Source organism: Branchiostoma lanceolatum, chromosome 1, assembly GCF_035083965.1.
Source record: "Branchiostoma lanceolatum isolate klBraLanc5 chromosome 1, klBraLanc5.hap2, whole genome shotgun sequence".
Lineage (NCBI taxonomy): Eukaryota > Metazoa > Chordata > Leptocardii > Amphioxiformes > Branchiostomatidae > Branchiostoma > Branchiostoma lanceolatum.
The window spans coordinates 35,133,713-35,146,696 of NC_089722.1; the positions used below are offsets into that span (position 1 = coordinate 35,133,713).

At 42.9% G+C, this 12,984-nt stretch overlaps 1 protein-coding gene across 10 annotated transcripts in view; it reads left to right on the top strand.

Annotated features, from left to right (window-relative positions):
- Positions 1-2,718: 2,718 nt before the first annotated feature.
- Positions 2,719-12,984, top strand: part of LOC136421056 (huntingtin-interacting protein 1-like) — a 121,460-nt gene continuing 111,194 nt past the window's right edge. For 6 of the 10 annotated variants that reach the window (XM_066408234.1, XM_066408218.1, XM_066408242.1 and 3 more), the window contains exon 1: positions 2,721-2,923. In XM_066408234.1, coding sequence (XP_066264331.1) covers positions 2,837-2,923 — 87 coding nt within the window. In that variant the 5' untranslated portion in view covers positions 2,721-2,836. Of the gene's footprint in view, positions 2,924-12,984 lie in introns of all 10 variants that reach the window. The other 4 variants (XM_066408203.1, XM_066408264.1, XM_066408272.1 and 1 more) reach the window with 2 other exon arrangements.

Genomic DNA, 12,984 nt, shown 5'->3' on the forward strand with positions numbered 1-12,984 from the left:
GAGTAACTGTTTTATAACGTATTTGATACCTGGATGTCTAACCGTCATCGACATTGAAACGTGTCATATGTCACTGGAAAATAGGGGAATATGGATAAATATCATTTCGTCAAATGAAGACCTAATTTGAATGATTGATCAGAAAATGCTATTTAACACCATGTTGGTAAATGGCGGGAATATGCAACAGGATCAAACCCAGGTCTGGCTGTGACCCGGCGAACGCCTTTAGAGAACGCTGCGCATAACAGATTGGCTACATCAGGCCAAATTATATTGGAGTATGCCGTCCCAGTCTGGAACCCTGGCCTGACCAAGCGCAAGCGGAGAAAAACTTACAGACTATGCATGTTCTTTTTAGAAAAGCTTATATTTCTTCCCATGGGTTAAACATTTGGCTCTGTCCATTCTGTTTTAAGATAGATACGTTTTTGGTAAATTGGACAATAATTGGTAAGGTTACGTTAGATGCACATAGCCGTCTGCGTCAGGAGGTCACCCGCCTTCCGGGTTCGGTCCGAAAAATAGGGTTCTGATGCAGACGTTTGCAGCTAGAACTCACGATGCCGTCGCTGCATTGGTATGTAACTTGGTATATCGTTTGCTAGATTGTGGTGATGCACGTTGTATATCTTACAATGTAACAGTAACTAAACAACCACAGCAAGTAGTGAAAAACCCACCCTATATCTGCTTACGACATCACCCGATGTCGGGCCGGATTAAATCAAGAGCCCTATGGGAGGGCAGTTCCACATGCGCATCAATGTAGGGGTGCAATTACGATATTACATTGACGATAAAAGCAGTTACGGTGCAAAAAAGACATTGTGCATCCACACGCCCAACCTAGCAAACGATATGCCAAGTTACACACCAAGGCAACAACGGGATTGTGAGTTCTACATGTAGCTGCGAACATGAAACAAAAGCATTTCTAATACTGCTGTCAGGACTGTTTGATAAGGTTCGTGGCCGGCCTACACATGATACTAGTAAGTTGGCGCGACGGAAGTGTTGCAAAGTAAGCCTTTGAAGTCAGCATGTTGATTATGAGGTGCGGGGGTGGGGGGGGGTGGGGGTGGGGGTTAATCATCGCAAAGCAATGCAACAAAAATCTATTAAAACATGAATACTGGGCTCAGAAAAAATGTTTGTTCAAAACATGGGTACATCTGTCTTTGCCTTGGATTGACTGGAATAAAAGGGAATATTGCTTCATGTTCTAAGTATGTTAAAGGATGGGCAGATTGCTTGTATATGTGGATTTGGTACAGCCCCGCACCTCCTTCAGATTTTCAAAATTCTCGGGAGGGCGGGGTTGTACCGATTCGGCACCAGACTGATTCGGCACCAGACCGATTCGGCACCAGACCGATTCGGCACCACACCGATTCGGCACCAGGACGATTCAGCACCTGAGGAGTCGGCACCTTCATCATTTTAGATACTATGTGTATGTATACGATGCAATGTAACGCTATAGGCCTTAAGAATGATTGAGTTTTAGGTTTTTTTTCTTCATTTTAGACCAAAAATGTATATTTCGGCTCCTGTGCCCTGGTGTTACAGCCAAATGACCTGAAATTTGGCATGGGGATGTCTTGGATAGATGCCCACAGAATGTTGTAAGCATACATTGCTTCAAGATGATCAATCAATCAATTCTAGGATTTTTGACATTTTTGACATCTTTGCCCTTGTATGAGAACCTGAAATTTGGCATGGACGTGCGTAGGACCCTCAGTATGCCGTAGTACCAGGGCGTTTCTGTCGGTGAAATATACATTTCTTTGTCTAAAAATAGCAAATACAACAAATGAAAATGATGTAAAGGCCTAACGTTATATCACAAAAATGTAAATAACCACCAGGGGATATTTGCCCACCGTACCGTTGTGCAAATTTTTGTCCTTTCTATGCCTAGCGCCATACCTAAGCCTAGCAGCTAATATCTATGTAATAGGGCGCTGGCGAGGGACTAAGGTGGCGATCAATACTGTACTTAAATTTGCATTTGTCCTTAAGAGTCATAATGTCCTGTGGCAGAGAGTTCCAGTGTTTAACCGTGGCTGGGAGGAAGGTTCTTCTGTGTGACGTTGTGGACGACTTGACGGGTTCCAGAGCGTTGCAGTGTAATTTCAGGTAATTTGGTCCACAGAGGAAGAAGTTTGATTCATACTAAGATATGGTAGGAGAAGGAAAAGAAATGCCAGAAAAATATAATGTTATATGTGTGCATTTAAACATATATTTCAAATAGTTATGTATTTACATACATTTTCCATTAATTGTTACATTGCATGGTAAAACGTTACATCCTACCTGGTGCCGAATCGTCCTGGTGCTGACTGCCAAATTGTCCTGGTGCCGAATTGTCCTGGTGTCGAATTGTCCTGGTGCCGAATTGTACTGATACCATAGAGACGTCCGTAAGTTAACAAGCCCAAGTCCTGGACACTAACGTTAATGTTAGACCATTTGTTATGTAAGTTAACGTTACACATGGACGCCGACGAAACCACTAACCTGTAAACCTGTTAATTAGAATAAATCTACAAAGGATCTGAATATTTCATGGAGGTATGAAGTCTCCGAACTCGTGTTTCAGTCCTGGTCATACCTGTAGTTGTATCAATAATTTACTAGAGGGCGCTGGTCATACCTGTAACGTTACTTGTATCCACTAGAGGGCGCTGTGGGAACCAGATGTTTCATATCCCATCCTCCCTTGCGCAGACTTCCGGTATTTGATGAGCAAATCATGCGGGAAGTGAACGCCTGACGAGGGTAATTTCTTGTCATATTTCTTCAAGATTGCCTTGGTTGAGCAGAGATGTCCATTTCCATGTCCAGAGTATTAAGTCGACGGCAGTCGTCCAACAGTTTGGACACTGAGCGGCAGAATTTCGAGAGATTTCAGGTAAGTGGAGCGATCGACGCCCGGTTTTGGGACGAGCCCATCATCTTGCGTTTTACTCTCATAACAATAAATTGGAGCAGCGAAAGTAAATACAGACTAGTCCACAGTGAATCTGGAGAACACCAGCAGGAAGATTGCGGACTACCGGAACCATCTACGCTTCAGTTTGCGGTGCCTCAAGGTAAGTGTCACTCCTGTCAGTTTACGCCTAAAGACCTCCGTCAGAGGCTTCAACGCCAACAAAATCATTCTCAACGCCGAAAGAAAGCTACTAAACGAGAGGGTAAGACAGATCAACTATAAACTGGACGGGCTGAACGCGAGAAAAGCTAACCTGGTACAAGTACTGAGGGAACAACTATCAGAAGAGACCTTTGCAGAAACTGAGAAATTCATAACACACGGACAACTATCTCAACACGAGAAAGGAAAGGTCAGACAGAAGAACAAATTTGAACGTTTAGAACGGAAGGAAATGATTAGTTCAGCAGACAAGGACCCCAACTGGAGATCTAACAGTTCCAAACCCAAAAGCATAACACCAAGTAGAACAGACGAGAGGTGGGTTAAGAACCTGAGCAGTCACACTCTTACAGAACCGGAGGAATCCCTACTTTCCAAAGGACTAAATTTCGCAGTAGCGCCTAACAAAATCCCCAATATTGACATTATCACAGAAACTGAATCAGCAATTCGTCGGGCCCACATACCATATAAAAAGGCTGAAGCCTTACGCACCAAAGTAGCTACCACTCTGAAAGTCTCTAAACCCCCTTCTAGCAACATCACCCGTGAAGAACAAACTGCGCTCAAGGATTTGGCCACTAATCAAGACATAGTGATCCTTCCTGCAGACAAAGGCAGATGCACAGTAGTCTTAGACAGAGAACAGTATGACAGGAAAGTCCAAGACCTATTAGGGGACAAAGACACATACAGGCCCTTGAAAAAGAACCCCACAAACAAGTTCAAAAAAGAAATCCATAAAGCTCTCGAGAAATTGAGAGATGACAAGTTTCTGGACCAGGCCACCTATCTAAAGCTCAATCCCACAACAGAACAACCCCCAGCATTCTACGGCCTTCACAAAATTCACAAACCCGGTGTCCCTCTACGACCCATAGTATCTGGTATAGGATCTGTCACTTATAACCTAGCAGGTCATCTGGCTAAGATCTTGGGACCATTGGTGGGAAAGTCTCAACACCATGTACAGAATAGTGCAGACTTCGTCCAAAAAATCAAAGACATCACTGTAGCAGAAGATGAAATCATCACTTCATATGATGTGTGCTCGCTTTTCACTTGCATACCCCCCAAGGAGGCAGTATCAGTAGTTAGGGAGGCCTTGGAGGCCGACGACACACTTGCAGATAGAACCAAACTCTCTGTGGACCACATATGCGAACTGCTAGACCTCTGCCTAGGGTGCACTTATTTCACTTACAAACAACAGTTTTTCCAGCAAGTGCACGGCTGTGCTATGGGATCACCGGTATCGCCCATTGTAGTGAACCTGTATATGGAGAAGTTTGAGAACAAAGCCCTCAGTACTTTCAATGGCCCTCCCCCAGCAAACTGGTTTCGCTACGTAGACGACACTTGGTGTAGGCTTAAGAAGAGAGTAGCTAATGACTTCTTTGACCACATTAACCAGGTAGATGACAACATCAAGTTCACACAGGAGTCGTGTCAAAACAACATGCTCCCCTTCTTAGACACCAAAACCATCATAGAGAAGGATGGCAACCTTCAGTTCGAAGTGTACAGGAAACCGACCCACACTGATCAATATCTGGCCTTTGATTCCCACTACCCTTTGGAACACAAACTAGCAGTGATTAAAACGCTCTTCCATCGAGCAGACAATGTCATCACCTCAGACGAAGCGAAAACAGAAGAACACAGACATCTCCGTTCGGCTTTAGCCAAGTGTGGCTACCAAAATTGGACCTTCAACAAGGCCCTCAAACCTTCTGACCAGTCTAAGAAAACACTCAAGTGCAAACCATTGACCAACAGAAACAAGGTCAACATTACCATTCCCTACGTCCAAGGCGTATCGGAAAAACTCAGACGTATCTTCCAAAACTTCAACATTGCCACTAACTTTAAACCTCACTCAACTCTCAGGCAGAAACTGGTCCATCCAAAAGACAAGCCCGAAAAAGGCATCAAAGCCAATGTCATCTACAAACTGCAATGTGAGGAACCGAACTGCAACAACACGTACATTGGGGAGACAAGTCGACCACTAAAAGAAAGGTACAGTGAACATTGCAGAAAGAGCGCTAACCGCTACTCCTCTGCCATTTTCCACCATCTAAAACACAACCAGGGACACTCATTCAATCTCGAATCCACGGACATCCTAGATCGTGAAGCCCGCTGGTTCGAACGGGGAGTCAGAGAAGCAATATATGAGAGGATGTACAACCCCGCCCTCAACAGGAAAGGGGGTCTACGCGTTCAACTGTCAGGCACCTGGGATAATGCACTGCCCCCCACCCCGCACCCCCGGACAAGCAACATTTAGTTACTGTTTTACTGTACTGAAACAACAGTAGCTAATTGAACTATTGGCATAAAAATTTGTCTTGAATCAACCTTTTTTAAAGACTACTTCAAGACATCCTAAATTGTCTTAACCTCATTAACATATCTATTCAAAGTTTTGGTATAAAACCTGGTGTTCTCAGTCCTATCGTTAGTCACTGACGAAAGACAGTGGATACTGTCTGAAACGTCTGACTGTTTCAAAATCTCATCCAGTTGCTTGAGTAATTATTTTTGGCTTAGTCCACAGTGGCTGTCTTAATGGACTGATTACATTGTAATAGCATTTTGTGTAGATGAAATATCCCGTCGTGCGATACGGAAATGTATAGTGAGAGTCTGCATGGGGGGTACTGGCAACGCTTAACGGTAAATTCAGGACGGCCGGTGTCACAGGGATCTCGCACCCCCCGTGAATTTGAACCCCCCGGTTCGACATCACTAGGGATCTCGAACCCCCCGTTGCGAAATCGCTAGCGATTTCGTACCCCTCTGGTGATCTCGCACCCCCCCTTCCAAATCAATTTGTTAGCCCCATACTATAGTATGTGTTCTGTTAGTAGTAGTCCACAGTTTTCTGCTGCTGCAGTAGTTGAAACATCCTGCAGCTGCAATCAGTCTTCCTTCAGTCCCTTCCACTTTGTCCGATTACGGCATTCATAATTCACAGTGGCTACTATCAGATGCTATGTTTGATAAATTGAATGTGAATAATAGTAAATGAACATTACTTCATGCATAGTTTTGGTTGTATAATTTCGGTTCCTGTAGTATATATATGATAAGACCAAAATACAGTAATTGTTTTACGTTTACGAGTATATAATGCAAAAATTACCCTTTGTTAACCTTTCATGTTCTGAACAAAGACAAGACAACACATCAAATTGCAAAAAAAGGTACTTTCAATTTTGCAATTTGTAAATCTCTCCAGCAATTTCAAATTACATTTTCAGACACCAATAAACATAACTATTGTTACCCTTATAGTCACTAGTACAGGGCTCGAAATTCAGTTTTGGGAATAGGTGCACTGGTGCACCCAACCTAAAAAATTGGGTGCACCAAAAAAATTTTGGGTGCACCACATAAAATGAAATAGAATATAGCTATTGTAAGCAAAATCTAATCACAAACCTTACTGTTCCTCTTCTTAGAAAATATATAATTTCCGTTGTATTTATGAAACAATGGTATGTTACATTTTACTTGCAAAGTCAAAAACAGGAATAACCATAGAATAAAGTAAAAATAGAAATGATTCGAATGAAAAGTGTATTTATTAATCATCAAAGACAGTAAATATTTTTTTAATACATCTACAAAATTACTGTGGTGCATTCATATTCTCGATAAAATTTCAATAAAACAAACTAGCGACGAAGAAGGGTCCCCGTGCATTATTAACATCGACCTTGGTGAAGAAAAAAATCAACGCCTCGGAAGAAATAAACAAAGGAAAGCATTATATTTAAAAGATTACTGGGTGACATTAAAAAAAAAAGTCTTGGTCTTTTGGCAGTCTCTTCTCTCTCCGAAAAATCGCCGTCCGCTTCTTCTTCTGACTCCGAGTCCGATGCCGACTCCAACTCCGTTTCCGGGGGAAGTGACACCGTGGACGGTCGGCAATGTTATTGTTTTCTTCAGGCTCCCGCACGTGGGCGCCCCCTCCCCCTCTGCCTCGGCGGAAGAACTGGATGTTTCTCCTTCCTCTGGCTGATAAGGCGGTGCTTCTTGTCCTTCCTGGCTTTCAGCTTCATCGCTGGAATCACCAGGGCTTGAAGGGCCGCTATCGTCGCTTCTGTGACGCTCATGCCCTGACCTCGGACCTTGAAGAAATCGCAACAAGGAAATTTGCTTGGACATGTTTGAGACGGTATGAACATCCCTGAAATCTAAACCCGAATTTTGCCGACCCGCAGACAGTGACGATAGGACAGCGGAGATTAGCGAGGTCAAGACAGAAATAAACAAATTTAACATTTTTTCGTCCCCGAAGTTATCACAGAAAGTGTCGGAAATTCCTGAAACAAAGGACGTCATGTTTTGATCATGTGACTTGTGAAGGGCCCGGGAACGAGAGGAAGTCAGTGTTCTCTTGTCCAGTGTTGCAAGCCGGACCAGGAAGTCCATGCGCGTTTGGCACGCAATCTCGCCACACAGTTTTGAAGCTTTCAAAATCGAAATTAACTCAGATTCTAACATGAAAATCTTAAACAAGTACTACAACAAAGATTTTATTATTTTCTTACACTTAGATGTCAAGAATATGCTGTGTACTAGTGTGCAGTGATACCTTTACACATTAAACCGTACGAAAATATTTGGGTGCACCAGTGCACCCACAGTAAAAAATTAGGTGCACAGCTCCAAAATTGGGTGCACTGGGTGCACATGCACCCAGTATTTCAAGCCCTGCTAGTAAGTTCCATAGCACATACTTTCTTGCAATATTCAAGTGCTGTTCTATAAACTTTCTACACAGCAGACATGCTTTGCCACAAACAACATACAAATACTAGTAGCGTTACATTAGTCCAGGGCATGGGTCCCCGGAGTCTTAGATGTTTGTCCTGTCAGACACAGCAACTTGTAATACTCTCGATTACCACGTTAAACTATGGCTTTATTATATTAAAATGCAGAATTAAATATAATTGCTGCACAGACAGAGCACCTTTCGAAATAATTGGGGGGGGGGCAAAATCCCTAGGGGGGTTCGAGGAGGGGGTGCGAGATCACTTGCTGGGGAGTGCAAGATCGCTAGGGATTTCGCACCGGGGGGGTTCGAGATCCCTAGTGATTTCGCACCGGGGGGGTTCAAAATCAGGGCGGTGCGAAATCCCTGGGACACCGGCAACGCTTAACGGTAACGGGGGTGTCCATAGTCCGGTAACTGTTCTAAGTGAATGCGCTTGTCTTCTGTCATCGTACATTTTGCTCTGAACCCATCAAAAATAATCTTAGATCTTGTAACAGGCATATAACTGTGATTAAAGCTACACAGACATAGTTTTCATTTAAACAGTAGCGTTCCGCACTTTTTTTGCACACGGTTTTATTGCACACAAAAGTCACGACACTTTTGGGGTTTGCATTCTAGTGGAACCTTCTAACACAGAAAGGGGGTCCAAACTCCGGTAAGGTGACAAGCAGGTCATTACCGTTCATGTTTAAGCATCCCATGTGGATAGAATTACACTAAAGCCTTGCAATATTATTTTTTTGTCGCAAATCTGTGCCATATTTTGTATTACAGTAATTGTTCAAATACGGTGAGATAGAAATTTCCCCTCTCACGGCGAGATCAACCTGCCGCTGGCAAACAAAATTATGGCGGGACATTGTTTACGTTGCCTGCGGTTGTATGCCTTCACGCTTTCGGCTTCCTTGATGGTCTTTTCAACCTTGTTATTGGCAGAAGCAATATCTATGGGATTTTTTTAGTCGGTAGGGTTAAATTTTCTGGAATGGTCGGCGCTCTACCGGCAGGTTGACTAATTTAATTGTGTTGGACACCTCTTTTGGCTGCCGTCATCCGTGATTGGTAAAGATGGCGGAGAGACAGGATGAACACCGCGGCGTCATTTTAACTCCGATTATCCAACTTTAAAGGCAAAGATGGTATATAGGTTTGTTTTTAGAGGAAATATAATGAATGTCCTTCCTATCTATGGTGGTATCTTTTTTCCTGTTGTATTCTACGATGAACAATTAAAGAGTTTCGAAGGGCATGTTCACGATGCATTCGCTCGTCAACCCGCACGGAAGGCGTCAGACTTGTACAATTTTAAAAATCTTTATCCGTTGGGGCTTACCAACTTCAACACATACTCCAACTTCGTGGTGATTTACATAAAGGTTTAGTCCATAAGGTCTCATTTATGTATTGCTCCGAGTGGGTACCCTAAAAGAGTCCGTTGCCCAAAAAAATGAACGGCTGCATGTACATGTGTCTATATCGGTGTAAAAATCCCTTTTAGCTAGGCCAGCTGATATCAAGCGTCAAACTGATGCAAGCTTGTTTGTGACGGAAGAAATTAACAGGTAAAGTTCGGCAGCCGCGCGCGAGGTCGGACGTCCACAGCCGGACATTGGCGGTAATTCGGTCGATCACTTTCAGCTGGAAAGTGCCTATTTAGGGGGTCTAGCTAAGTGCCGTTTTTAATTGCCATAAAAAGGTATTGTATGCCAACATTGAACTGGTAGTTGGCAATTTTTTTCAAATGATCTAGGGTAGATGAGCTCAACAGAGAATGAATGACATCGGTGCATTTCCTATAGCTTCATTACGAACGCGCCCATGTAAAACACGTTTTATAACATGTAAGCCTATGGGGCGGAAAAACTCATGAATGAGACCTTAAATAAAAATGGAAAATATTCATAAAAAATCAACGATTGGCGCTGGAGCGTAAATTTCAAAACGATTGATAACCCGGCGTCACCCCGCATTTTCTGACCGCAAGTTGCCATGGCAACGGACTAGTCTACATTTTTGAGGGGCGTTTTTATTGTTTTTTTTCATTGTATTGTGCTTTGCTAGAAATAGAAGCCATTTGAAAGAAGACTAAAGTTTCAGATCGTAAATACACGAAATAGAGCATCCTTCTGTTCCTTCTGTTGCGTTTTGTGTTGGAAAATTAGGTGTCAACAGGCACAACGACGCACGTACCTCACTAAACTGCAGCTAACGCGTACGCAAGCTAGCATATTGCAATACACTTCCAGACGTAAAGCTCGGTGTCAAGTAAAAGGCTATGGAATACACTTTGGCTGACGGCGACACCCCCCCTTCCCCCATGCCTTATTCGTGTATCTTGCCTTAATCGTGTATCTTAGGATGATTCCGACGGCCGTCTTTGTGTCTGTACCCAGATTCCATCCTCGTTCTTTCAGAGTCTACCCAGCCAGGCTGCGCACAAAGCAGCACTTTGAGTCGTTGTCTAGTCCTGTACGCCTTTGATCGCATATCAGCCAAGCTCAAAAACATGCTTGCTGGCCAGCATGGGCGTAATTTGAAGCCCAGAATCACTAAAAGCCGCACAATCTGTTCTCTCCTGAACCGCGTCCGCTAGGGGGCGCTTCATGCTTTTCACAGGTGTCAAAGGCCAATGCGTCGACGTAAGACACCTGAACTTTCAAGGATGATGGAGAAGATAGTTTTCTTTCGTTTTAATCATTATTGACTTAATACATTATACTTAAGGTCTCATTTATGTATTGCTCCGAGTGGGTACCCTAAAAGAGTCCGTTGCCCAAAAAAATGAACGGCTGCATGTACATGTGTCTATATCGGTGTGAAAATCCCTTTTAGCTAGGCCAGCTGATATCAAGCGTCAAACTGATGAAAGCTTGTTTGTAACGGAAGAAATTAACAGGTAAAGTTCGGCAGCCGCGCGCGAGGTCGGACGTCCACAGCCGGACATTGGCGGTAATTCGGTCGATCACTTCCATCTGGAAAGTGCCTATTTAGGGGGTCTAGCTAAGTGCCGTTTTTAATTGCCATAAAAAGGTATTGTATGCCAACTGGTAGTTGGCAATTTTTTCAAATGATCTAGGGTAGATGAGCTCAACAGAGAATGAATGACATCGGTGCATTTCCTATAGCTTCATTACGAACGCGCCCATGTAAAACACGTTTTATAACATGTAAGCCTATGGGGCGGAAAAACTCATGAATGAGACCATAACTAGGTGTACTTATCATGTACAGCTACCCATGCATACATGTATCTCTGCAACAACAGTTTTTAAAACCTTACCGGACTATGGACCTTACCGGACTATGGACACCCCCCGTTAACATTAAATCCAGGCCGGCCGGCAATGCTTAACGGTAAATTCAGCAGCTTCGCTATGCTATTCAGGCGGTGTTGACGTCAAAGGATCGCCGACCGCGTTGAAAACGGATTGTTACATATTTAAAACATGAGAATGAGATACCCCTGAAGACGATGGTTAGTTGCCACTACTAACGTTAACGACTTTAGTAATAGTAGCCCTGATCTTGTGGAAAGAAACCAGGTACGCCATGCATTCTCGCACGCCTGCTCCAAACTCTTTAAATTCAGAGGCGGCGGCAGGAAATTTCGTAATGGTGGGACGAAATGTTCGTGATCACGATTACGAGCGCCAAATGCGCGACAATACAGTACTAGGGAGGTACGGGTACATACTCCCCCGGAAAATTTTGAAATCTTGACCCTCTGAAACGCTATTTCGTGGGTGGTGCTCAACTTTTTGTGATTTCAGTTGCTCAAACAACAGGGTATAATGTTATAAGTTATTTTTGACATCCATAATGTTATAATGGTATGCCGAAAGTGGGAATGGGGTTCTTTGAATATTTGTTCAATGTACCCCCATAGCAAATTTCACATCATTTGGATGTAATTCCACAGCACAGAAGGCCTAAATGTACTAAAAATGGCTAAAAATCCTCAATAATCCTTTATAAAGGTATTCCAAATTTCAGCTCATTTGGCCGAGATGAATCAATTTGAAGATTTGACAGGAGAAGAAAGAAACATGACCAAATACAATATGTATCGCCCATACCTATAATATGGACCATACATGATAACAAAACATATTACATAACATAACATTATTGATTATAGCACATGAGACAGAAGAGAATCATGAGGAAAAGTACTCTCCAAGCAGAGGTTCTGCTCTCCAGAAAGCCTGACAAAAATGCCTAAAAACATGTCAAAAACTAGACTTCCACGAACACATTATCTTCGCCAAATAATCAAGGCTTGTTGTGGAGAGTGATTAATATTTACATGCTTATAACCCCTGCAAACTTGATCATACACCATACCGTTTGAAAGTTATGATGGGGGGGGGGATGAGTCCAGTCTAGATAGGGATAAAAATCATTTGGTGGTACAGGACTACTATATGTGTATAGTGTGCTGATATATGTTATAACTGGTCATCAAAAAAATTGAAAGTTATAATTAAATGGTACAGTCAATATATAAGAATAGAATAAATCTTTATTCCATATCATACACATTTTGCAAGACATAGTACATGTGACTTTTCCATACGGTGCTAGGTAATACCTAGCATGCAGTGGTGCAGTTTTGGTGCTGTGTACTCTCTGAGCAGAGGAGTGGGTCCGGCTGGTTTTTGACATGTTTTTAGGTGTTTTTGTCAGGCTTTCTATTTTGTCCCCTTTTCGTTATGTCTCCAACCGTGTGTTGGACAAAAAATGCCTAAACTGAACACGATAAAAAACAACCGGACCCACACATCTGCTTTGAGTGCAGACTGCCCCGTCTGTTTATTTATGTGCCCCATCTGTTTATTCATACTTTTAGGCAAGGCCCTCTGTTGACCTGTTTCGGGAACACAGTCACGTGCCCCGTTATATAATGTAGTGGATTTACAAACTATCCTTACTAATTATACAGATTAGCTCCTGATTTGCATAGTTAGTCATTGATTGTGTAAAGCACCATCTGAGCTCTCTACATACAAAACTTCACGAC